Below are 26,391 nucleotides of genomic sequence, written 5' to 3'. Positions count from 1 at the left end.
ATAGGAACTATAGGCTGATTCTCTTCATTATGCACCAATTTTAAAATGACATGGTTATGCTTAACTGACTAATCCAGCGGATACATGTGTTGCAGATAGTGTAAAGTGTTATAACCTCTGGAGTTGGCTCAGACTACATGGTGACACCATTATGTATTCTGTAAAAAGGTTTCTATTTATATAACACTTTTTATATATCTGATAAACCCACATCAGATGGGCTCTGCCTCTAACATTGTGACACTCTTCCTCCCTCATACTTTTTTTTTCTCAGCTTCTTGGTTAAAAAAGAAAAAAGTAACTAAACAAATCTCATTGAAGAGAAAAAATTTCACCCCATGGACCCTCTGTTTATCTTTCTATACCACTTCCTCTTTTGTTTACCCACACTTTTCTCAACAAACAGATGATTCTTTCTTCTTCTGTTTGTTCCTCATGAAGAACAAAAACTGTAGCTTTGATTGGAATCACAATAATGCTCTGTAAGTGTTTTGCACCACTCAGCTCTGTGTTTCCTGGTCAATCGCATTCAGGATATCTTCCCAGTTGTTGTTTGAGGATTCCTCTGAGATCACAAGGCTCTGTCTCATCATAAAACTCACACTTGGCTTTCTCCACACTGCCTTTATCTTTTGTGTCTTAAGGCCTGTTTACTTATTCATTACTCTGGGATAATAAGTCCCCCTAAGAAACAAGCAAAGGATCCCAGATCTGCTACTGTACATGCTCAGTAAAAAATGTGTTTTCTCTCAGTTGTCATTTTTCCATCTATTTTTCTACTCTCTCAAAATGAAATTTCAATGTCTGTCCACAGTCCCATGGGCAGACAGACCGTTTCCTCCACCACCTTGTTGAAGATGCAAAACAGGTGAAAAGTGGGCATGTGAACACCTTGAATGATGTAAACAACAGATAACACTGTTTACTTAGTGTTGATTGTCCTTTACACACGATATTAAGCTGGTTTTATTTGCGCTTCATCAAAGTGTACTTCATTTACTGTGTCTCTGTTTTTATGTCTGGGTAGACTTCCCTTCCTCTGGGTGATCGCCTCTCTCTCATTGACATGGGCTTGGTGATAGAGTACCTGATAGGAGGAGCATATCGCAGCAGCTACACAAGAAAACACTTCAGAGCTGCCTACAGCCGCCTACAAGACAAAGTGAGCATCAACAGTTTGAACCCCTTTGTTGTACGATGTGCTTCAATTTGGAAAAGGGCTTGACTTGTTGTCATTGTTTTTTATGGCGTGTATAGGAGGGCAGACGGGACAGCTCCACTTCCCTGTCTAAACAGAGGAGGGGATTCATACTAAACTCTAACCTGAGCAGGAGTGTCCAGGATCTGCATTTCTTTAGAACTGCTCAGCCCTACAAAGCAAAGGTCGGTAGGGGACCTTTTTTTCAGCATGGGTAATTTATCGTATAAACACTGATCTCTTGATTCATATCACAGAATTACAGCAGAGAGAAAAAATATTGTACAGATCTGTCTGTGTTCTCTTTTCCCCTTCTCTTTCTTCCATTATATTTTCCCCCTCTTGCATCCCTCCATCTCTGTTTGCAATGTTTCTTTCCTTTGATTCTAATCTAGAAGCAAGACATGCCACTCGATAGTAGTCAAGATATCACGCCGAGCCCTGGCCCTGGTGACCCTCCACTCCTGGTTCCCTTCAACTTCAATGACCTGTTTGTGTGGGCCGTGCTTCAGCAGCGTCAGCAGATGGCGCTGTTCCTCTGGCAGCATGGCGAGGAAGCACTTGCACGGGCCACTGTGGCCTGCCAGCTGTACCGCTCCATGGCTTTTGAGGCCCGTCAGAGCAGCATGGACGACTACATTGCAGAGCGATTGAAGACATACTCGCTGTGAGTGTAAATGTGTTACTGACTGCATTGTCAGTTTTCACATACATACAATTACAACCATGTAATTCCTAGTGGTATGATGGGCTTGTCTTGCTTGTTGTGAGTTCATCTTTTAAAATATTTTATTACTTTATTTTCAGCAGCTGGTTTGGTTTTTCCTTTAAGATTGCATGTCTGTTCATTCTCTTTGTCCCAGAGAGTTTGGTCAGCTGGCTGTTGATGTGTTAGACTGTGCGTTTCGTCAGAACGAGCAGATGGCCATGAAGCTGCTGACTTCAGAGATGGAGGCTTGGAGCCACTTCACCTGTCTGCAGATGGCTGTCTCCTCATGTCACAGACCATTCGTCTCACACTCCTGCACACAGACTCTCCTCACAGATCTCTGGACCGGTCCGCTCAACATGAGGAAGAACTCCTACCTGAAGGTAAGCATTGCAAACATTGTTAGTGTTTTTTGATAGAACAGGTAAATCGCAAATTATGTTCATGTTTATAACACTTTTAGAGTGTGATGACTACACTGAAATTAAATACCAATGAAAAAAAAAGCTGCATTAAGGTCATATTTAAAGTTATGGTGTACTAATCTTTCTTGGTCCATGTCACCCTTTCTTTCAGATCATTTTGAGTCTCCTTCTACCTCCAGCCATTTTACTACTGGAGTTTAAAAGCAAAGCTGAAATGTGCCATGTGCCACAATCCCAGGAGGCAATGCTGTTTGGACTTGACACTGTGAAATCAGTACCAGCCCAGGAAGGAACTGATCACATGGTAAAGCACCAGGAGCTGACCAAGGGTTAGATGTTTGTATATTTTAAGCACAGCACAGGGCTGAGGGGCCCTGAAATGAAGTGACTGAGGTACATTTTGATGGACCAAACTTTTTCAATACAATGGCAATGATTTAATTTAACTTTTGATAGCCTTTCAGAATAAAGAACATATTATTCATTTTAAGTTCTTTCACTGCTGGAGCAGTTCAAGAGCTCAAAGTGTCATGAAAAAAAAAAAAGTATTTTGTTGAACTATAAGCGTACATTGAGGAAAATAGCAGCAGCATGATGATATAAATATTTCCACTTCCATGTGATTTTTGAGTCTGAGTACCATCAAGCCTTTGTTGTTGTTACATCCTGGTATTTCTTCTTTACTGTTTCATCTGGAACCTGTATCTCAAAGGCTTTTTTTTCTAAATATAATTTTTACGTTTTACATTTATTCTCTTTTCCCCCATTCACCTCTTTCCTCCTCTCTCCTCACAGGGCAGTCAGGATGCTGAGGGAGGCCTGTCTCTCCATGACAGGTGTTTTGGTCCTGTGTCAGAGACGGTTTCCCCTGAGACTCTACAGCGTCTGTCCTTGATCAAGACAGTCTATGAGTTTTACACAGCTCCTGTTGTCAAGTTCTGGTTTCACACGGTACGTTGTGTGCATGTAGCTTTAATTAAGGATACATCCTTCTCTGAAAATAGATCATCCATAGCCTTCTTAAAGTTGGATGCAGTGTGATATTTAATGTATATTTTTCTTATCTCTCTATGTTGCTACCTAAATAGTTTTCCTTAATTTTTTCTGCTTTTAGATTTCCTACTTGGGCTTTCTGATGTTGTTCTCCTACGTCATCCTGGTGAAGATGGGGGATCTACCCAGCACTCAGGAGTGGCTGGTAATAGCCTACATTTTGTCAACTGCAGTGGAGAAAACTAGAGAGGTAAGATAGCTGGTAAAGAAACATGTATTTTTTTTTTTTTGTTATTTAAAGTAATTAGAATAAAATAACGTATCACATTTTATGACTTCTACATCTCTGTTACATCCTCAAACTGCACAAATTCAAATGTCTACCTTTTGATTAGGTACTGATGTCTGAGCCAAGGAAGCTGAGCAAGAAGCTGAAGATCTGGTTCTCAGAGTACTGGAACATATCAGATTTCATTGCCATCATCCTCTTCCTCGTTGGACTGGCGATGCGCTTGCTTGCTGAGCCGTACCGGACGGCAGGCCGCATCAGTTACTGTCTGGACATCATCTTCTGGTTTGTCAGGGTGATGGATCTGCTAGCTGTCAATCAGTATGCTGGCCCATACCTTACTATGATCACTAAGATGGTGTGTAGTAACTGATCACTAATACTTTCAGAGGAAAAATGTTTACGCATATTTTAAGTCACTCCTCTCTTTCCCTCCTCTCTCTCTGTTCAGACCAGTAACATGTTCTTCATCGTGGTGATGATGGCGATAGTGCTGCTAAGCTTCGGTGTGTCCAGGAAGTCCATCTTGTCTCCTGATGAGGAGCCATCCTGGAGCTTAGCTCGAGATGTCGTCTTCCAGCCGTACTGGATGATCTATGGAGAGGTTTATGCTGTGGAGATCGATGGTTAGTTTTAGATTTAAGACAGTAGAATTTACCCATGGTGATTTCATGTTGCCTTTAATGACTGGAGGTGCTTAAAGGTCAACTTCTCCTTTGCCTCATAAGAAGGCACATTTACAAATCAGGGGATATGAAACGTTAAAACGAAGTGAATCGTGGATTTAAAATCCAGAACATTCAGCTGGTCAATCTCACAGCAAATCAAGCTCCTCCTGCTTGACTCACCTCTGACTCACCCATGAACAGTGTGTTCATGTAATAAACGTTATGAAAAGGTCAATTTTGCTAATTTGCTCAGGGCTCTCATAATTTTAACTTATGAAACACTTAAAGCGTCATACTTACAAAATATTGTTCCTTAAGATGAAACTCTCAAGCAAACGTAATGTTACAAAAATAAATTAAAGTCATAATCTAATATTTGTATTTTAGATGGATGTCTGTTCAGTTGTTTTCTCTTGAAAATGTTTTTTTTCTGTCTCACTGCCATGTATCAGTCCTACACATAATATTTTAAATATTAGCTTCAACCACATTTCTAAATCCTATGTATAGAAAATAAAGGATGCTTATGGTCCATAAGTATGTTTGATTTTTGTAAAGTAGCTACACATAATTTAATCCCTTCCTAGAACATACAAGCGGTGAATGGTGCCTGACATATTACAGTACATTTCCCCTGCTGAACGTTTTCATTGCTGCTAGTATAAGGACTATGTGTATGTTTGTATGCTTGCAGTATGTGACGACGGCAAGCCATGTCCTCCTGCTGCCTTTCTTACTCCGTTCCTCCAGGCTGTCTACATGTTCTTCCAGTATATCATCATGGTCAATATTCTCATTGCCTTCTTTAAGTAAGAATATTATAAATAACTCTAAATGTAATATTTGAATTGGAAGAAGAAATATTTATTACAATAAATGTAAATTAAATTGTGTCTTCTTGATAACAGCAACATCTACTTTGACATGGAATCAACATCCAGTAAGCTGTGGAAGTACAACCGTTATCGCTACATTATGACCTACCAGGAGAGGCCGTGGCTGCCACCGCCCCTTATCCTCCTCAGTCACATGACCCTTGGATTGAGAGCCATCTACAGGAGATGTAGAGGGGATGCTGAGCAGGGAGAAAGAGGCTCTGGGCTGAGTGAGTACCACCGTTCCTGTCTGTGGATAGAAAATAAATTCAGCAGCCATCTGGGTGCATGTTTTAGTTCAATTCCCTGTAAGTGCTTAGAAATAAATGTCCTCACTTGTTTTACATGTTGTCATCAGAGCTCCTCCTGGGACATGAGGATCATAAAAAGCTCCATGAGTTTGAGGAGAGATGTGTTCAGGTGTACTTTCTGGAGAGGAGTGAAGATCTCTCCAGCAGCCAGACAAAGAGGATCAGAGCAACAGCTGAGAGGTTGGATTTATACACTCATAGATTTGTATATGACCCTACAACTGTCACATGTACTTATTGCACTTCAGCATTTTCCCTTTCACGAAATATAAAAACGGGTGAATATCCACAGGCCTTTTACATTTTACCTGAGTCTTTATGCTAACATAAACATTGAACTCTATGTGATGCACTTAAGAGGATATATGTGCTTTGTTGTTCCTCTGTTTCCCTGTACCACTTAGTTTTAGTGTAATCTGTAAAAGGTCATAAATCTGTGTCCAATCCAAAGCAAAATATTCCTTGTACTACAAGTCCAACAATAACATAATTAGGCGTAATTTCGTGTCATCATCGAGTGTTTTTATATAATGAGGGTGATAGAGAATTAGGTTATTTTCAGAGTCAAATACTGGAGTCTAATCTTGTTCTGCCCCAAAAAGCTGTTACCTTACTTGAATTTAATGCATGGGAATAACTTAGAGCAGCCTTTATAATTGTGCTCTACATCCTGATTAAAGCAATAATAATGAAATAATAATGCATTTTATTTATCACGCACTTAACATTCTGGAAAAAACTCAAAGTGCTACAGGACATTAAAAAGGCAGTAAGAATAAAAACAGGGTTACAAATAGACGTCAAAATGCAGACACTTGTTAAAAGACACTGTGGTTAAATATAACAAGTAAAAAAGCAGCATGGAAGGTCATGAAACAAACATGAAATGATGTTGTTTAAGTTACAGTCATCAAATCAAAGTGCTTTTACTTTGCAAAATTTCCTTAGAATTTGAATCAGTTTTCTTTTACATGTGACAGACAGCGTAACATGGCTTTCACTCACATGGTGACATTGATATGAGCTCACAGTTAACTGACTATTTTTGGCAGCTGTGAGATTTTGTAAACAGCAAGAATAGCAAACGTGATTTATTTAGTCTAAGTTAAAAAACATATTTGGGAAAAGCATGCACATTTGTATTTCTCCCTCCAGAGCTGAGGAGATGTGCCTGATGGTCGGCGAGGTCTCAGAGAAGGTGAACTTTGTTCAGGACAGCCTGTCGGAGTTGGACTCTCAGCTGGGTCATCTCCAGGACCTGTCCGTGCTGGCTGTGGACACCCTCACACTGCTCTCTGCTTCCGACAGCTTGCATCAGGAGGAGGCACGCCTGGCTAAATGCGGATCAGTCATGGCGTCCCAGCACATCCTCCCTCACAGCTGGACCCTCCCGCACAGAAGTGGAGCAGAGTGTGATGTGCTTAATACGGGGCGAGCGATGTCTAAGTCGTGTAAAAGTACCCCGCCTTCTTTACTGAAGGGTTTTACTCTAGCGGGCAGCCGGCTGGCATCACAGGAGTGCCATGTCAGAAGGAGCAAGGGAGGAAGACTAGGACACACTGAGAAGGGAGAGGAAGGAGCAAAGGAGGTATTTAGTGTTTTAAAGCTGTACATGATAACCAGTAATTTCTGAACTCTGGAGCGTTTTATTCAGCTTATACATTCCCTTCTAGGACTCACATAGTGCTGCTGCTGAACGTCCTGGTGAGAGTTGGCAAGGAGGCTCTAAACCTGCATCCTGTCTATCCCTCTCTCACTTTTATGGAGGCGGAGTTCATCTCGGTGGTTTCAGAGGTCAGACTCCCTGCGACTCCTGCGGACAATCCTGCTCTGGATCTCCTTTTTCTCATAGGAGCTTGGAGTCATCACATCATAAACTCTGGACGTGTGAGCCATACCTGTATCCCAATCAGGAGGAAACTTCCATGGAAGAGGAGGAGGAGGAAGAAGGGGAAGAGGAAGCGAAGGAAGAACGAGAGGAGCAAAGGGGGCAGAAACAGTTGTCTGAAAGTGAAGTATCCGAAGCCTCTAGCAATGCCCTCCTGTTGTCCGACCCTCAGGACATCTCTGAGGGCTTGGTGAATCAGGCGTTTTCTCTGGGGGATTCATCAAGTTCTCAGTCCAGACCCTTGAAGTCCTCCAGGCGAGCCTGCCTGTCCAGAGACCGTCCCTATGGCCATAGCAGGTCCCTCTCATCCAGTGTAGAGAATATGACTTTCTCTGGGGCTCCTCTAAGTGAGATGAGGGGATCAATTTCCTCTCTAGATGAACCAATGAACAGAGCGAGTTTGCCTGGTCGGAGGGCTTTTATGGATGGCACATTGCGACGATGCAGCAGGAGCAGAGGTAACACTGTAGTTTAGAATTCAGGGGTTAGAAAACATAACTATTCATGACGTCATGCTGTTATTTTCTATTGCCTCAGCAGATGTTTTTTTTTCTTCTACAGAGTGGTCCAAGTCCTCTGACTTCACTCAGGTGGACAGCAGAGAGAAAATCCAAAACAGGAAGACAGTGAAGATTCAAGAGAGAAGTCCAGATACTGTAATATAACATAAGAGCACAATGTTGGGATTTCATTCCAACTGAAACTTCATCATAGCTCAGTAATACTTGGATAAGACATTTAATTTGAACTTGAACCCATGTGATGTTTTCACTTTCATGTTCAGTGACCATTTGCTTGATTATCTGTCTTTTCTCTACCTGTAATGGAAAACAGGTATCCATGCAGTCCCATTTGCCTGATGCCTGCTGGAGGAGGCTCAAGAGACTAAGAGGAGAACCTACATGTTGGTCTGCTTCAACCAGCCTCAGTCAGCTCAGTAAGGACCTACAGTCCAATTCAAATCAAGTACATACACTGATTGATTTTTATGAGAAATACTGTCATCAGAGCGTTGAGCTTGAATTCACAGGGTGTCAGGGAGGAGATTAAGAGCATGTTTGATCTCCCTGATTTATTATATAAACTTCTCAGAATATGAATTAAAAGACAAGGAGCAGTGAACTAAAAGAAGTTCAGTGCATGAAATATTCAAAGTGAAAACTTGTGTCAAATTTTTGAGAAACATTTGTATTTTTTGTAGATTTTGATCCAATGGATCTGTTGCAGAAGCAAGTGTTTTCCCACCAGGTAAATATGTTCATAATTAGGGGACTAGTTTGAAGTTATCGTAATTAAAAGATTTGATGAACACATAACATGTCAGTGAGATCAGCCTGATTATCTTTGCTTTGGCTTTCAGGATGTGTGCAGCCCCACTCACTCAGCGAGGAGCAGCTTGGCCAAATCAATGACCCGTAGGTCCTCGTAAGTATGCTTTCAATTTCTCCTGCCAGTATTTAAATGTATTATAAAAACCTTCTGGACGAATGTGTTGGTGGAGTGATGTGCTCTTTTTAGCTTCTTTTATTTATTCACTTCTTTTTATTTTTATTTCTATTTTTTCCTTCATTCCTTTTTCTATTATCTCTCTACATATGTTTTATTTACTCTTATTTATTAATTCATTCATTTAAAGGTATGTCTTTTGTGTTTTGTTTATTTTCTATTATATCTTATGTAACCATATAGCAACAGATACAGTAAAGATGTATAAATGAATGTTTAACTTGCCTAAACCAAAATAAAAACTAAGTTAAAAAAAAAAAAAAACCTTCTGGACTAAAATATATGTCTTTGTGTTTCTTTTCTAGATTACAGAGTGGGATTGCTACTGAAGGTATTTGTCAACATAAAGTTTGAACTTTTTTTTAGATGCCATCTTTGTTAATGCAGTTGAATAACTCCATCCCTACTTTTTTGTTTCAATGAGGTATCTTGTTTTTCTGTCTTTGTTTTACTCTCTGCAGTAAAGTGCTTGTCGTTCCAGTCCACTGACAATTTGTATCCGCACTATTCAGGTATGAAGATGGTTTTCTGAGTTGTGATAAGCTGCAGCTGAAAACATTTTTGGTGCAATAAATATAAAAAGTTAGTACACTGGTGCTTCAGCTCTGGCGTAGTTGTGATTTTTGTTGTGTTTGTATGTTTACAGCTATGGAGAAAAACAACCTGATGAGACTGGCTCACACCATTCCCTTCACTCCTGTTTCTATTCTGGGTAATGTTTGTTGTCACAGTCCCCTTATTGTTGTGTGTTACTGTTGTTTTCTTTGTAAAATATGTATCCTTTATTTCACTTTGTCTCCTTTCACCGACCTTATGTATTGATTATCTCCTTTTTCTGCAGGAGGTGAAGAGGTGAGCATTTACTCTCTGGGGGAAGTGACCTCTGAATCCAGCACAGTCTCATCCTGGTCATCACAAGGCCTGTCTGCTTTACTGCAGCCTCTCTCCAGTGAGGAGGGCTCTCTGGATGGGGGTCTGCGGCAAGGCAGCAGGGTGCTGTGTACCTGGGCAGAAAAGGATGTACTCAGACCAGGTCTGGTATATGTAGTCAAAGCCTTCAGGCCGGAGGTGGTACGCGCCTGGCAGAGGTACTTCCATGGTAGCACGGCACTGCAGCTTTGTTTAAGGGTGAGTATACTTTAAGATGCTCATAATCTAAGAAATTTCACCTTCTTGGTAACATTTGAACAGTTTTAAAAGATCTTTCACGTCATGACACCCTCTGTTTGACATCCCTGCAGGAGATCCAGCAGCAGAGAGCAGCCCAGAAGATGATGCAAGTGTTCAACCAGGTCAAACCCGATGATATGCAGCACTCTCCAAGGTGTGTGTGTGTGTGTGTGTGTGTGTGTGTGTGTGTGTGTGTGTGTGTGTGTGTGTGTGTGTGTGTGTGTGTTTCTTTGTCCTTGTCTTTACTGTCGTTGTTTTGTCTCAAAAAGGTTTCTAGATGTTTCTCTGATCCTGTGGCACTCGAACGGCCAGTGGCTGACAGTTGAGAGCTACATGTCTGGTGACTTCAGGAAGCACAACAACAACACAGGAGAAGAGATCGCCCCCTGCTGTTCACTGGAAGAACTGCTGATAGCATTCTCTCACTGGACATATGAGTACTCATGCAGAGAACTGCTGGTGCTGGACATACAAGGTTGCGTCTTTCACTTTGAGTAATTGTGTCTGGCATGTATTTCACATGAGTCGTTGAATTCGTGCCTACATTTTTTTTTAATAATGTGTTTTTGTTTTCCTCAGGAGTTGGAGAGGTATTGACTGATCCTACAGTCATCATGGCAGACGATCAAAGGTACAGTAACGTGAAAGTTACTTGAAAATAAATATTGATCAAACAGATGAAACCATGTTCTGATCCTTTTGCAGTGGTAACCGCGGTGAGATGCTTTTTGGTCCTGATAACCTCGGTGATGCTGCCATCAAGGGTTTCCTGCAGAAACACACTTGTGGTGACTGCTGCCGCAATTTGGGCCTGCCAGGTAAGACAAAGCTAGATCTAGATTTGGCATTTGTGTTTGCATGTGTGTTTGTAAGCAAGAGAGAGAGAGAGAAATTTAGAGAAAGAGAGATAGAGAGGATGAGTGGATGTGCATTTGAACCTTTTTGAAATACATAAGAAAACAGATTGTGTCTTAAATAATGTGTTGCTTGCATTCCTTAGCGTCTACATGGGATTTTCATTTGTCAGTTGACTTTTTTTCTTCGTGCACGTGTGTGTATGAATGTACGTGTATGTCACCTCTGTGTCGTCACTCAGGAGGCCTACGTTGGCTCTGAGATGAATCCCCAACAGCTTCAAATGAAGACAACACACACCAACAGCCTGCTAATTAAGCCGCGAGTGTTCGTTTATTTCTATAACAACAGTGGTGTTTGAGGCATGGGGGTGGGCCCTGCTTTGTGCGTTGTGCTCCGCGGCCTTTGATTACGTATTAATCATGTCTTTGTGCTGGCGATGTGCTGCTGAGACATTAGCTTTGATTAGCTATTAATTAACGTCTCTGGGTAGGCACGATACCGGCATCTAGAGGATAACTGCTCGAAAAGAAACTGTGCTCAAAAACAAACAAGCCCAGCAAACAAACACACAAACACAACACTCAGACACACTTGTTTTGATATTTCAAAGGTGTGTTGTGTTTCCTCTTCCTCTTCTTGTGTCCTCTCCAAGATTTCTGTAACAAATCAAACCAAATTATTCATGCGGGATGCGCGGACTTCCTCCCAGGCCTGTCAGTATTCTCTTTCTTGTGGTAATGACTGTGTTATTGGAGCGACACTTTGCTAACTGATGTTTCTGTTGCTCAGATTTAAAGAAGCTTCCGGACAGCTGCGAGGCAGAGCAAACGTCAGGGGAGGAAGACGACAAAACCAGGATGTAACCTTTGACCCAGGAAGTAGGGAAAAAAGACACATGCACTTTTAGCTGCACATGTACAGAGACATGTCTGCCTTGACACACACACTCTGAAAAATGTTCATATAGGACACTTCCATGGTGTCTTTGTCAGCCCTGGTTTCTTTGCAGTGGAAACATGCAGATAGAAAAGTGATAACTTATCTTTAGTCATCTGTGACTGGATTTAGAATAGATAATTACGCACATTGTGTTATATATTATTATTAATATACAACAAAGTAACTATAGAGTTATATCACACATGCTTTTATAAGAGCTAACATTACATAGTCTATTTTTTGCACTTTGTCAGATTATATGACAGAGATACGATGAAAATAACTGTTGTGGTCGACATACTGGATGCTTGTTTTTTATGGATAAATGTACCAAAGACAATTTTTATGTGATGCAAATTTTGTATATGTATATATGAGATAAAAAAACAGACAGAGGTGCACGCATAAAATTTCATTTATTTTTTTTTCTTCCCACAACGAAATGTCTACAAAAGCGATAAAATATAGAATTTAACAAAAACCACTTCAGACCTTCACATTGTATGTACATCTCAAAGGAGGACTCGGTAAGGGCCCTGCATAGCTCTGAACTTCAACCCCCTCCGATCTATCCCGTGGGTGTTTCTGGCTCTCTTTAATGCAAATGGATGCAAACACACACGCACACACACACACACACAGTCTTTCATCCTCATGTGAAAATTAAAGAAAACTATAGAGCTTCTTGATTTATACTGAAGTCAGAGTTCAGAGTCCAGCAGAGTCCTCTCTCACCCACAAAAAGCATAAAATGTAAAAACGGTTTGTCAGTGTAATCAAATACACATTTTCCTCAGAGTTCCCCTTTTTTTTTTTTGATTGGTTTCTCAAGTAAACTCACAGTAAAGCGTCTATGCCCCACTCTGCCAGTTCTTCCTCTCCTTACTAGCTATGGCACTTTGAAAACAACAAAAGAAAAAGTTTCATCTTATTGTGTTTTTTTTTTGTTTCATTTTGTTTTGTAAGTCCTGTGTAAAAGAGAATCTGTAACTCAAGCATCTTTCAGGTTTCCGCTACAGACTTGCTACATTTTGTTTTATTTGCTCTTGCTGGGATGCAAAGACATTCTAAACAATAAATTAACAATTTTCAACACTACTCCAATTGCACGGACGTGTAATGCATCAAGGAAGTTTACAAAGCATTGGTAGAGCAAACATCTCACTCTCTTTCTTCTTCTTTCTCTCACACACACATTGACACTCACACAGGTTTCCTCAGGAAAGGGAGCAGGAGGGTCGGGTGGCGTGTGTTTGACTGAGTGTAAGAAATGTGTTTCAAATCAACTTTATTAAAAATGTTTGCGCAATTTATTTGAGTCATCACACGGTATGACAAACCTGTGTGCTCTGTGGTATCGGTCTTCGGTGATTGAGTGGTAAAGGCGTATGATTCGTTCAGCCCCTCACACTGAACAGGCTCCTCCATGACATTCAGAATAGATTAACCCCCCCCTCACACACACTTCATTTCCCTCCCATGAGCAGGTTAAGGGTCTCTGATCCGGTTCAATAAGGCCAGTTCAGAAAGGGCCATTCACTGACTGGTTGTACCAACTCACACATTCAAAGATTGAGAGAAAAAAAAAATTCAAATCCAACAACAAATTTTAAAATGGTTGTGTATAAATAAGAGCATTTTATTTAAAAATTATTTCAGCTTGTGAAAAAAACTTGCTTTGAACTGACTGAATTGAGGTGGAGTTTGCCCTAAACCCACTGCCCACCCTGCCAATATTCCCTCCCACGAACTCACAATATCATGAGAAGAGAAAACACAAATAAGCCCCCAGTGTTTCACTGTAAGGAAACGTCATGCAAATAGAACAGAACAACAATAGGCTAATAGTAATAGAAGAATAGTAGTCATAATAAGAACAATAATAATAGTAAATAGTAATAAAATAAAAAATAATCTTACAATGCAAACATGACAGTAGTAAATGCCTCCAGTTCTTATTGCTACAGTTTCTTACTTACAGTGTTGCGTTGCCACTCCTTCTTGCCAACATATCCCCTCTTACAGCCCCATCCCACCCCTGTGATTCACAGTCTAACAAGGGAAAATAAAAACATCACACAAAAACTTCATAATCAGATTTGGAATTCACTGTCCCAGGGGTCGTGTGATGGCTCCTGATTCACAGCTTACTAGTGGACTTCCCTCTCTGTCCCGAAAGCAGCAAAATGAGCAGTAAACATGAGTGTACAGAGGTGACAAGAGCACACTGACATAGAGTATATCTTCTTTTTGTTTTCTTCATGTGCTACGTAACAATGCTTGTCATACAGTCTGGGCTCTAAAGAGATTTGGACAGTGAATTCATGCTCTATACACATACACACAGACGCATACTTATCAAAGCCTTGTCTGGGCAGATTCCATTGCCAGCATACGTTGGCAGCGTATGCCTTTGTTATCCTAAAAAGTACTTCTTTTATAGTTATTTTTTTGTAAATTTGCAAAAATATTAAACCCTCTTTTAATGCAAAGTCAGAAAAAGAGCTGCTCCCTGAGAGATGCTGTGTAGTGCATCAAGCCTTAATGAGCAAGTGATTGTCTTTAGTGTCACTGGCCTTTGATCGGGGGGTCGGGTTAGGTGATGAAGGATGGGTCTTATGAATGGATCACTGGGAAAGAGTTTGAAACAGATGGATTTCAGCAGAGCGTTACTGCTTGTTTCGCATGCTGTTAACATCCTTTGTCTTTGAACTGTTTCAGTGTCTTTAGTCAGCACACAACTCATCTGAGTGTGTCCTCCCTTACATTACGTTGAGGATTTGGCCACTGTGTAACGAACACTTGCAAACAACAGACAACCAAAGTCAGAACTCCACTTGAAGTGCATAAATGATGCTCAATCAGAGTCTAAAGTCTTTAAATTTGAGGTAAAAGTTGAGTGCAATTTAAGCAAAACTGTTATGTCAAAAGTATCAAGTAAAAAAACTTCATCAGCTGATTTATCTAGCACGTTAAAATGGAAGTTGGTCTCCAGTTTCAGTGATTACTTATTTTAAAGGGAGCAGTTTATAAAGATTATCAAGGAGGTGAAAGCAGAACAAAAAGAAACTGTAAAACATGTGTAGCTTCATTAATTTGACATTTTTCTTCACCCTGATTGTGAAAACTTCAAAAATATTCAAACAGAAGTGATTTTACACAGTGGCCAAATGTTTCCAACATAACATCAATGTAGAACCAGCAGAAGAAAATGTAAATATGTAAGTGCTAATAAGGATGGCATGATTAAAAAAAAAAGCCAAAAGTGATTGTCTATCACAGCTTTTTGTGTGAATTTTCAGAGTGGCTTTAAAGGTCATTGGATGGAAGCCAATCTTCATATTTGTCAATCAGTGCTTTTGTAGAGTCCGCACCGGATCATGTTGTTTCACATTAAAACATTACAGAGTCTGTTGTGGAATGAGTGCCATCCACAGAGGTGATTGTTTGACGTAATTCATGATAAAGAGTCAAATATAGTGCATTCTTGTATAAACTTCTACCCTGTTCTGAACAGCTAAAAGTAGGAAGAGGAGGAAAGTAGAGGAGCAAGATCAAAAAGGCAGTGTGAAAGTTATTGCTCTTTAGAGAAAAGGGTCCTTCATATTCACAGCCTGGAGTGATTGACATCCATGGACTGGATTGTGCAAATAGTGATGAGAGGGATGAGGGCGTACAGCACTCAAACAGGGTTTTGAAGATTGGCAAGATTTGAGTTAAATTCAAGTTTTTAACCTTCTATCGGATGGACAACGAAGTCACTCCTTCATTGTGATTTCTGTCCATGTATCAGTCAAAACTAGTGTCAAGACTCCTGTATATAAGAGAAAAAGGGGACAGGGTTCGAGGAATTGGGAAGAGAAGGGGTTTATAATGAGGTCGTAGTTTCTGATTGGTTGTTTCTGGTTGATTGTTCGAAAGCAGTCCAGCTTTTGTTGGACGTTATTGCAGCGATGATTGATAGGATGGCAAATCTGCCTGATTTTTTTTGCAAAATAGAATATTTATGTATATATCTTCACATTGAAAAGTAGTAGCCATTATTTTCTTTCTTTTCTTTAAATCCTCCATATGCTCTCTTTACATTTCTATAAGTTCTCATTAGAAGGATGCAGTACCTTCTTTACATATGAACAAAATCCAGACAAGGCTTCTATATATCAACAAAACCCCGAATCCACTCCTGGTTTTACCCAATATTCTTTTACAAGTCTCAACTTTACAAATTCTGTACACAAGAAACTATCAAATAAAATAAAAACACATAGACAAGGTAGAGCCAGCCTCTGTGGACTGCTGTATATTTAAATTAGGACTAACTTATTTTAACAGAACAAGAAGTAATACTGGAATCCGCTCTGTACTAGAAGAATATCTACAATAGCTTCTCTAAATCCACAGTTCCCTCCCCCATCCAGCTTCAACCTCACAATTTCTTCAGGTGAAAAAAAATCAACCAAACAAAAAGTTTTTTTTTTTCAAAGTTAAAACAAATTAACTTACCCATTTTTTTTTAAAGATTGACAGCTTAAAATTGTTCCTAGATGTTTTAAAGTCTGTACATTTCTGGTCAGTCAGTTCAGTTCAGGAGACAGGAGGAAGCCTCGCTTAGGCTGTGGCCCGAGGCGCGTTTCATTTATATATACATTCTTCAGACTGTATCGGTGAACAGGATGGGATAAGTGCTGGACATTCCTAGTATTGTTGGCGATAACTGTAAGTTTCTGGCGGATGAATCACCAACCCCCAGTCCAAAATGAGGCTGGGGGTGCTTAGTATTATGTGTTTGCCACGGTGATGACATAGTCGACACATCCACTGGCGCCTCGTCAGTCGTGGCTGTCTTCATATTTTCTTGGTCCTCTGCTGACGTTATTTGTTGCACGGGCACCGCAGGCAGTCACTTGGGCATGGCCATGGCAGAGTTGGGATCTGGGTTGAAGAGTTCTTTGTAGAGCGGCGGGAAGAGGACGTTGACTGTTTCTGGGTGGAGCTGCTGGAAGGCCTGGAGCTCCTCAGTATGGAGCGTGCACAGGGCTGACAACGTCGGGATTCGGCTGATCAACTGCCAGACAAGAGGAAGACACGGTCACGAAAGTTTAGACATGAACTACACACGGGGTAAACTTACAGGTGAAGTCTAGTACAGAATCAAACTTTGAAAGGAGTTTTGTCAGCATTTGACTTGGCTCTGTTTGATGCCTTGATCTGATTTGTCTTCCAAGGTGTGGCTCACCTTGGCCAATGCATCTTCGTCCATGTGGTTCTTCTGCATAATGTGCTGCAGAGCAAAGTAAATCTTCTCTTGAAGCTTCTGAACTTTCCTAGGCTCCATTAGCCATGGTCGATCTGAGTTAAAAAAGAGGAGAAACATTTTTTATTTCAATCATAAATCTTTCTGAGCATACACATTTGTTAGAGAGCTTTCCATTAAGTCCACTCAGCAAAAGGGCGCTGAACATAATGGTTGATTACATGGATTTTGAATGTGGCTCTGCTGCTTAATATATACATGGGACCAATGCTATAGGTGTCTTGTTTTACTCTGCATGTGTGCACTAAATTCCTGGATTCTAATATAAGGGAATGTGCACTGACCTGTGGAAATTAGTACAGCAGCTGAGAACAGAGCGATCTCCTCCTCTGTCAGCTGCAGGGAACACAAACTCTTGGCAAAGTCAAACACCGCACTCACTAAGTCATCACAACCTTGGAGGGAAACGCAGAGAAGAGGACAAGAAAGGGCGGAAAGAAAAAAGGAAGAGAGATTATCAGTTAACTTATTCCTGTCATGTATGCACAAAAATAACCCAGTCTTGAGTTTTTCATTTCGTTTTTCATGCATTATACTTGTCCCTCATTTATTCCAAGATAAATTCACAGGCAGTAATGTCTTACCTAGAGCTTTGAACATCTGCATGCCTCCGTACTTCCCTTCGAAGAGCACAGTGTTGTTGAGAGGATTGAACGCCCTGCACATCCGTACCAAGACCACCTCCAAACAACCTGGAAGATCCATGGAAAAGAAGTTTAGATTGGGATCATTTTACTCTGATTCACTGCCTCATAGTCTCAAAACAGTAAGGTAAAGGATATTTTTTGCAGAGTTATGCCTTCTGAAATGTATAATTCAGATGCAACCCTGCTCTGTTCAATCAACTTACCTGACTTGAGAAGTAGGATCTGGTCATTCTGGCACAGTTCCATGAACCCTGAGATGCGCTTGGCGAACTCCACCACATACTGGATTGCGTGGGTGATCTGGATAGCACACTGCTGCCACAGTGCGTCCCGAGGCTAAAGCCAAACATACCCAGTTTACTTTTATTCCAACTGTCTTTAAGTCACTATATGCACATCATGAAATACATCTCTTCCCACACATCTCTAACACATTTACTTTCACCTTTTCTTTGCTGTAACTAAAGTTGCATTTTATTTTCATTTTAAGACAGCAGAAAGACAATCCAAACTGAATTCACATCTGAAGTAATAAAAACTCAAGTGCAACTATAGCAAATATCCAAGTGTTGAAGTACTGTATACCTCTAGTGTGGCAGGGGTAGCTGAAAATGTAAGTTATCATGATAAAACCTCACCTTGCTCTGGTACATCTTGACCTCTTCATAGGAGTGTGTTTGCCAGGCAAGCTGCTGCAGCTCGTCTGTTGTGTACTGACATGTCTCCAAGTGAGATTTGATGATATTCTGAGCAATCCGGTCTGGAGGAGAGGATCATTTGTTATTTCATTTATTATTTTCCATATCCTTTAGGCATTATTTATTTAAATCATTAAACAGTTAGTATATGGTGTATATATAGGGGTAGGACAAGCAGGGCTTCAAGGCAACCAAAGAAATGCATACATGCATTTTTCTCCAGATCTTGTAGACTTTAGACAGTGAATCATTTAATGTTGTCAGTCTAGGGCAAAATATCACAGTCCTTACCGAGCTCTCCCATGCTGACGTTGTTGGGTCCCAGCTGAGTGTCTTGGTAGCCTCCATAGCTGAACAGGTTGGGTACTGGCGTCAGGTCGTACACTGGCTCCTGTTTAATGTGCTTCATGCCCGACATGTCCAAACCTGACTGATCAGGAGACGGCTGGGTGGAATCCATCCCATAGTAGCCACCTTGGACTATGCCACCGTTACCATGTCCACCCTTGGGCAGCTCAATAACGTGACCATTGGCATAGGTGCCCCCAATCTCATGGTTAAGGGTGGACAGTCCGTTGGTTAGGCTGGATGAGTAAACACGTGCCAAGGCCTCTGCTTCTCCTGTCTGCTGCTGCCGCTGCTCCTGCAACCGTGCCTGGTGCTTCTGTACCTCTGCATACAGGCTGTCACGCTGCTTTTTGGACATGCGGCCGAACTTAACCGCTGTACAGGGAGACAAAACAGTGAAGGGAGACGAAGCTGTTACCAAAAACTAAAGGTGGTCTCAAAGTTTCAGCACACCCATTCCGGGGAAATTAGAATGACTGGAAGATGTAAGATGTAGGATCTGCAGGTAATCGTTTGTACACTCATGCACCACGCAGAAACACAATCAATGCTGGATTCAGGTGTCATTGTGCAATTGCATGCATACTTAGGTATAAATATTTAAACACTGGGCCTCACCATCTCGGGACATTCCTAGGGCGAGACATTTCTGTAGGCGGCAGTGTTGGCAGCGGTTGCGGTTTGTTCTGTCGATGAGGCAGTTCCTCTGGCGCGGGCAGGAGTACGCCGCATTGTTCTGCTGACTCCGTCTGAAGAAACCCTGAACACATCATGTCAACAAAGAACGTTAATACAGACTCACAGGTCACAGGTAGCTGGAGAGAACAGAATGTGCAGGACTGAGAGAGCTCAAGGCTCTTGAGTCTTACCTTACATCCCTCACACGTTATGACTCCATAGTGGATACCTGATGATTTGTCTCCGCAGATTTTGCAAGGTATTACTTCGATTTGGGCTGCAAACAGACAGAGAAGACAGGAAAAACAACATTTAACTGACAGATTTGGACACTTCTTTAATCAGGTATTTGAGAACATATGGTTGAATCGGACATTGCTGATTCTTAGACCTCAATGTGTTTCTAATTTGAGGTCAGAAAACAGCACATGGCCTTGTTGGCTGTAGGACACTGTGTGAACGTTTCTGTGAACAGTATGTGTGTGACTTCAGCTTCACAAGGGCAAGGTGACATCTAGATAATCTGTGTCCTTGTAAAAGTTTTTCTAATGACTTGCCTCATGAGTACTTTATACATGCACTTCTCTACACACTCACACACACATAAGTGATAATTGTGTGTGGGGTTCTTTGTGTAACATTTGAAGGAGAGAGACCCCTGGAGGTTACAAAGGTTGCCCATAATGAGAAAACAGGTCACATCACTTGAAGCAACACACTTGTCCTTTGACTCGCCTTCTCTCTCTTTTTCACACACACACACACACACACACACACACACACACACACACACACACACACACACACACACACACACACACACACACACACACACACACACCGTTTTAGTAATGCCCTCACTAGTAAGTCTTAACCTTCGACTGTACTAACATAACTACTGTCCAGTTGTTACTCACTGTGTATAGGCAGCTCCATGCACAGTCACAACCAGAAGGCACAGAAAATGAACATCAAAACACTTCAGAGTAGTGCAAAAAAGCATCTGTCACTACTAGTCCATCATATATGATGTGAGAGTTCCTGTTGAGAGCTACGAGATAGATGTAGAGGTAGTCAGGTGAGTCTGCTGAGACGGCACACCCTCTATAAAGAGATTAGATGGCCTGATTAATCCAAAATTATTTCCAGACGAGTTGATTCCCTCCTCCAATGAGCACTCGCTTAGTCACTTGTAATCTGCTCGCACTGTCTCACCTGTACAAACTTCTGCAAGTTTTAGGAACTCCATGAATTTCAGAAATTGAGCACGTCATTAAGCAGAATAGATGAGCATGTTCTTGAGGGTTGATATTCAGTGTGTGCACATAATTGTTGTGTGAATTCTTACAAGGCTTGTGTGTGTTTGCAGAGTTTGCACAAGTATGTTGTTTTTGCATGCATTGGTAGGAGCTTTTTAGAGTTTTTCTGGTTTGACAGAATTAGGTGTTAACTGTACAGATATATAGTCAGTAAGTGTCTACTAAGTGTCTGGGAAGGAATGGGTGCGCAATATGTATAATAGGATAATCCCATATGAGGAGGATCAATACAGACTGTTCTGTCTGTCTAAGCGACTGAGCGTGAGCAGCTGTCCATACACTCAGTCGACACCTCATTGAGTTTGATCATTCACAATAGAAGGTATCATAATACCTCTGCACTAACATCTACGGATATACAGCTCGGCCAATACCAGAGGATTCATATGAATTACACTTATTTTGTAGATAAGACTGCACACCCTTTGCAGAAACACTGTTTTGCAACACGGTAGGAGATGATGTAGACAATAATGGCATTTAAAGAAACACAGACACTGATTGATCTCCACAATAACTTGTTCACGTAGTCAATCATTTCTGTCTTTTACTCTCTCACTTGCCTGCCTGCCCTCTAGTGGCTGCTGGGAAGCTTTAAAACCTTTAAAAACATTAGACTGACCTGCAGTCCAACAGGAACCTGGACTACGCATCGTTCTATGTGGCTGTTGCACTCTTCCTTGTCATAGTTATCTTCGTAGATATTATTCTACATCTGAACTAGCCTTTCGTACCTCAAGCTCACCAACAGATAATTGTGTAATAATTGATAATTGACTGTCTGTGAATGAATGACCTTCAGTCGTAGCATCATGCATTTGAACTGTTCACTGAAGTTAGCGGAGCTCATGCTGTGAGTTCTGGTGCAGCTCAAGACGTGACCCATTTCCACCAATTCTCTGCCAACTGGCTCCAAACTGGGTCAGAGCAGAGCACCGGACTGGGACAACACACAGAGTACACATACACAGAGCTGTCAATGAATGCGGCCTGCATCGCACTATTTATAGCCTGTAAAACCGGTTACTTGTGCCCCCTGATGGTAGTCATCCACACACCATGTAGGAGCAGTAAACAGAGGACAGGACGTTTGTTATCACTTTCATTCTTTGCATCCAACAATCCTCTTAGTCTTGCTGTTCATCTTGCACTTTCAGTCAAAGTGTTGGATTAAATTTTGAATCATAAAATGAGTAAATCTCCAAGATTGTAGGCAAGCTGAATGAGTTCAGCCCACACCTGCTGTTTCTGTGCTGTGGATATACATATGTATTATTTCTGTAGGTTTATAGAAAAGGCTTGTTATATTTTTCCACCTCAGAGGAGTGTGTTTACTGTCTCTCCAGTGATTATATTATATCTTCACTGTATTTCTTTTTGCCCCATGGGAGATTGTTCCCCTCTTTGTATCACATAATTATTCCCGAAGGAGCATGGGCGTGTGGGCATGTGCATTGTTTAAGTGTGTGTTAGCGAGATGGTTTGAGTGAGTGCTTCACTTATAAGAAAGACACCGAGAAAGATAAAGCATGTGTACATGTTGACAAAATGTTTGTGAATATGTGTGTGTCTGTGTGTGTGTGGGTGTGTGCATTGTTGAGTGTGTGCAGTGCTCATTGCCAGCGGGGACTGTCAGGTAGGATATAGGGAGACGGTCATGACAGCATTGCTGTTGCCAGGGTGACCGCCCACTCGCTGCACTCGTCTGGCTGTCACTGCGATGATGTGCTAAGCTGTCACACTCTTAAAGGAAGTGATGTCATCGCTGTGTGGAGCCAACTTTGTGTATCATCACTGTTCGTCCTGTCGCCCTCTCTCAGCAGCGCAGGCTTTGTGAATTGTTTACCAAAGGACTCCCACTTCCACATCCAGCCAACAATACATGCCTGCTGCCTTGTTAGACTGTGGCTTCAATGGTGGATTACAGCAGAATTAAGACGTGTTATCTGCTGGATGCTTCAAGGAAGCTTTATTGTTTTCAAACTTAGGAGGCATGATAATGCATTTTTTGTTTTTGATTTCATGCTTTTACATTATAAAACAAACTTGTAGCCTCGGAGCTGAAGTGAAAGTTGATTTGTATAAAAGAGTAAAACTTCAGAGAAAGAAGTCTAACACAGATGTTCCCTGACAGGCATCCATTTCCAAACAAAACGGCAAATGAAAGAACGCAATTCACTTCTGTTTTCAGATGTGATTTTGCTCTCAGCCACACGTCTCTCACAGGGTTGGGAGGGTTTTTCTTTCTTCACTCAGAGCTGACTGACAGTGTCCTCTGCAAACAGGAGAGTGAGTGTTATCCTGAGGTTATTATGTAAGAGCGAGACTGCAGTGCTGGCGATTCCTCAGCTAAGAGGAGGATCAGGCCCGAGCAATCTCTTGAGAGAGGGAAAGACAGAGAGAACTAACTGGAGCTGAATTTTACAGGGAACAGAGTTGTAAAAAAGTGTGCGCTATACTGCAGTGAGAGTCTCTACACGTGTGTGTGTGTGTGTGTGTGTGTGTGTGTGTGTGTGTGTGTGTGTGTGTGTGTGTGTGTGTGTGTGTGTGTGTGTGTGTGCGCGTGTGTGTGCGTGTGTGTGCGCGTGTGCGCGCGCGTGCGTGTGTAGCTGATTGTGGCCGTGAGGGCTGTGTAGCGCTGGCACGTGTGTTATGATAATTGATTTTTAATGAGGTGAGGATCTCCTGTGTATTTCCTGGGCTGGCCCTCTCTCTCTAAATAGAGTCCTAATTATCTACGTTGCACTGCTGGAAAAAAAAAAGCAGCAGCCTAGCACCAATATTTTAACAATACCTCTTCTAAATCACATAAGTAGATCACACACACATCATTAAGGTCAATACACACATGACCATTATAAAGGCCTCTCTTACTGACAATGTAACAGCAAATTTAGGCCACTAGGTGTTGCTGTACATGTTCAGTTTCAATGTAGTGTTAGAGGGGCAGACTGGACATGCATGTTTCATTCATTCAGCCTACAGGGTACAACAGAAACACACACACACACACACACACACACACACACACACTCACACATATGCACACACGCACACACACACACACACACACACACACACACACATACACACACATACACACATACACACACAGTTTTTATACACCAGAGGTTGGTGCTGTAGTATTGCAGCTTATGGAGCTGTTAAAACCACTCTCTATGATAACTTTTGCCAATGTGAAGCGCTTCAGAAGTGCAAACACTGCGCGTACTGTAGTCCCAGGGGTTGATTTGTTGGGGATGAATGTGGGTGGTTTCTCCTCTTCATTAAAAATATGCATAGCTTCTTGCCAGTTAACTACATTTCTTCTGGGAGAATGGTGGAGATCAGCACTTTACCCCCCACCACTCCTTGTTAAATCTGAGCAACTCCGGCACTGCTCTTAGATGTCTCTATACTGTGAATTATGCTATCACTGTTCACCATCCATTCCACTTCAGTCTGTTTGACTTTTTCATTTGAGTCTTCCTCCTCGCTGTAAGTGGCTGTGTGACTGGGAAATCATTTCAGTTTCTGTATTTTATGATCTATTTCCATCTCTCAGCTCTGTAACTCTGTCGTCTTCGTCTCATAGAGCTTAGAGACGAACAATTGTTTTTTTTTTCTCTCCCCCTTCGCCGATGATGAAAAACAGCGAGAGAAACTTTTGGTGGCATGATCGCTGAGTGGATTAACACACACAGCTGGGAATAGCTTATAGCAGTGCTGCTTGGGTTATCTCCCCTGTGTCTCCTGTCATGTTTTCACATCATACTGTCCCATTAAAATCAATGAAACAACGCCACTGCATATTGTTTCAAACGGACTGTCAGACTTTACTGTCTTTCCTGTCTTATTTTACTGTCGGAAAAATATACTGAAGAGTGGAGGACTATCTGCTTTTCTAAAAAAAAAAAAGTCTACTTTAATCACTTTCATCTGTCTTCCACATGTCCTCTTTTCTTTTAATTCAGACACCATAACATCATCAATCATAGATGTATTGTTTAGGAGACGTTACAGGGTTTGTGGTGCTGACCATGTCACCACAAACTTCTTAGTTGGAGTCCGGTTAGAGATCTTTCTTGCACTTCTTTCTTTCTTTCTCTTTTCCTCTTGGGTCCTATTTGCCCCTGTTCTGTCTGTTTTCATATAGAGGTTTAAAATGTACTCAATAAATAAATTAAAACATTCATAATTTCTCTGATCTGGCATTTACTAAACATAAACAGCAAAATCAGGACTTTGCAGAAGAGGCAAAAATACAATAATATATATGGAAATATCTTTAACTCTTCAAAGCAGTCTGTTCATTTGATGACATCATCTAGTATTTATATTTTCCCTTTACAGTGGATTACTTTACACTTACGAAGAGATAACTGTAACATGATGAAAATGATTCCTTATATAAACTGTTGTACACTCATTACTTTTTACAATCAGCAGCTGTAGTCACAAGAGTTAATTCTACTATGTCACCAGAAAGGAATTTTCTTTGAGTTTTTGACCGTTGGTTACACAATTTCTTTTTTGATAACATTTATCAGCTCAGACTTTTGATTCATAATTTATGAAAACGGTGAAATTATGGCGATGCGTCCCGTGCGGGCGATTGTCACTCCCAACTCATTCATCCATCTCAAACTTAACGCTGACACACAAACATGAAGCATCCTGGCTAACAGGAGCTGACACAGTCCTGTACTGTGTCTGTCTTTGTTTGTCTGCTCTTCTCTCTCTCTCCCTGTTATAGTAATAATCATAATGCCATGCAGCGGGTCCATCTCCCCTCCCCCATCTCCATCTCTCGCCGCCATGCATGTCTTTGTCCACTCTGTGATGTAGACAGTCACACTGTTGCTGCATGGGCATACATATTACTCCCCCAGCCTCCTCTTTTCCCATCAGTCCATCCTCATCGACCCCCATCCCACACTCTGCCAACACACACATATACAAACAGTCAGAAAAACAGTCTCTCTGCCCTCCCCCCCATGCTTTATGTCAGAGGGCATGAGCTTGTCCAGCTTGCCATGCAGCCCCAAAGCACTCTGGGTAATTGCTCAGATAGCAGGTCTGGGATCAGCTGTGGTTTGCTCATAGAATATTGTGCCGCGGCGTGATTGGACGCCACGGAGAGGGAACAGAAGGGGGCCACTGGCTGTCATCCAGTGCATCGATTCACATGCACAGGCGCACACACACACTCACACACACTACCTCGCAGAGACACATACAGACATGCCTGAATGCATACATTAGTGCAAACTGCTCTTGAAAAAGCAGACCTTACGTTATGATTTCTGTGTTTGCCCTTTCTCCCTCCCTACACACACACACACACACACAAACACACACACACACGCATGCGCACACACAGTCTCCACTCGATGCAGCATGTGTCCTCAAATGGATAAGACGGAATGGAGGCGTGGGAAAAAATCCACAGGGTAAACCCAACCCCTGCCTGAGTGTGTGCACACAAACACACACACACACACACACACACACACACACACACACACACACACACACACACACACACACACATAGTC

At 41.6% G+C, this 26,391-nt stretch overlaps 2 protein-coding genes across 8 annotated transcripts in view; one reads left to right on the top strand and one right to left on the bottom strand.

Annotated features, from left to right (window-relative positions):
* trpm6 (transient receptor potential cation channel, subfamily M, member 6) overlaps positions 1-12,927 on the top strand; it is a 22,501-nt gene extending 9,574 nt beyond the window's left edge. For 2 of the 7 annotated variants that reach the window (XM_034692098.1, XM_034692096.1), the window contains exons 13-40: positions 815-868; positions 1,028-1,162; positions 1,258-1,383; positions 1,594-1,865; positions 2,062-2,290; positions 2,484-2,636; positions 3,128-3,283; positions 3,447-3,575; positions 3,721-3,972; positions 4,066-4,240; positions 4,977-5,091; positions 5,191-5,387; positions 5,516-5,648; positions 6,624-7,056; positions 7,142-7,814; positions 7,918-8,012; positions 8,191-8,293; positions 8,558-8,604; positions 8,717-8,781; positions 9,168-9,193; positions 9,324-9,374; positions 9,509-9,574; positions 9,704-9,990; positions 10,104-10,186; positions 10,302-10,507; positions 10,612-10,663; positions 10,738-10,850; positions 11,680-12,927. In XM_034692098.1, coding sequence (XP_034547989.1) covers positions 815-868; positions 1,028-1,162; positions 1,258-1,383; positions 1,594-1,865; positions 2,062-2,290; positions 2,484-2,636; positions 3,128-3,283; positions 3,447-3,575; positions 3,721-3,972; positions 4,066-4,240; positions 4,977-5,091; positions 5,191-5,387; positions 5,516-5,648; positions 6,624-7,056; positions 7,142-7,814; positions 7,918-8,012; positions 8,191-8,293; positions 8,558-8,604; positions 8,717-8,781; positions 9,168-9,193; positions 9,324-9,374; positions 9,509-9,574; positions 9,704-9,990; positions 10,104-10,186; positions 10,302-10,507; positions 10,612-10,663; positions 10,738-10,850; positions 11,680-11,753 — 4,500 coding nt within the window. In that variant the 3' untranslated portion in view covers positions 11,754-12,927. Of the gene's footprint in view, positions 1-814; positions 869-1,027; positions 1,163-1,257; positions 1,384-1,593; positions 1,866-2,061; positions 2,291-2,483; positions 2,637-3,127; positions 3,284-3,446; positions 3,576-3,720; positions 3,973-4,065; positions 4,241-4,976; positions 5,092-5,190; positions 5,388-5,515; positions 5,649-6,623; positions 7,057-7,141; positions 7,815-7,917; positions 8,075-8,190; positions 8,323-8,557; positions 8,605-8,716; positions 8,782-9,167; positions 9,194-9,323; positions 9,375-9,508; positions 9,575-9,703; positions 9,991-10,103; positions 10,187-10,301; positions 10,508-10,611; positions 10,664-10,737; positions 10,851-11,679 lie in introns of those variants that run through there. The other 5 variants (XM_034692099.1, XM_034692097.1, XM_034692100.1 and 2 more) reach the window with 4 other exon arrangements.
* Positions 12,228-26,391, bottom strand: part of rorb (RAR-related orphan receptor B) — a 23,221-nt gene continuing 9,057 nt past the window's right edge. Inside the window, exons 2-10 of the mRNA XM_034692101.1 lie at positions 19,706-19,791; positions 19,455-19,596; positions 18,780-19,211; positions 18,429-18,550; positions 17,994-18,126; positions 17,728-17,835; positions 17,428-17,538; positions 17,066-17,178; positions 12,228-16,894 (exon numbers count right to left, since the gene is read on the bottom strand). Of these exons, the coding sequence (XP_034547992.1) occupies positions 16,730-16,894; positions 17,066-17,178; positions 17,428-17,538; positions 17,728-17,835; positions 17,994-18,126; positions 18,429-18,550; positions 18,780-19,211; positions 19,455-19,596; positions 19,706-19,791 (1,412 nt within the window). The 3' untranslated portion in view covers positions 12,228-16,729. The remainder of the gene's footprint in view (positions 16,895-17,065; positions 17,179-17,427; positions 17,539-17,727; positions 17,836-17,993; positions 18,127-18,428; positions 18,551-18,779; positions 19,212-19,454; positions 19,597-19,705; positions 19,792-26,391) is intronic.

The sequence above is a fragment of the Notolabrus celidotus genome, chromosome 9, assembly GCF_009762535.1.
Source record: "Notolabrus celidotus isolate fNotCel1 chromosome 9, fNotCel1.pri, whole genome shotgun sequence".
NCBI classification, from domain to species: domain Eukaryota; kingdom Metazoa; phylum Chordata; class Actinopteri; order Labriformes; family Labridae; genus Notolabrus; species Notolabrus celidotus.
Note: the sequence above shows the minus strand (reverse complement) of the source record. Positions and strands in the feature narration are given on the sequence as shown.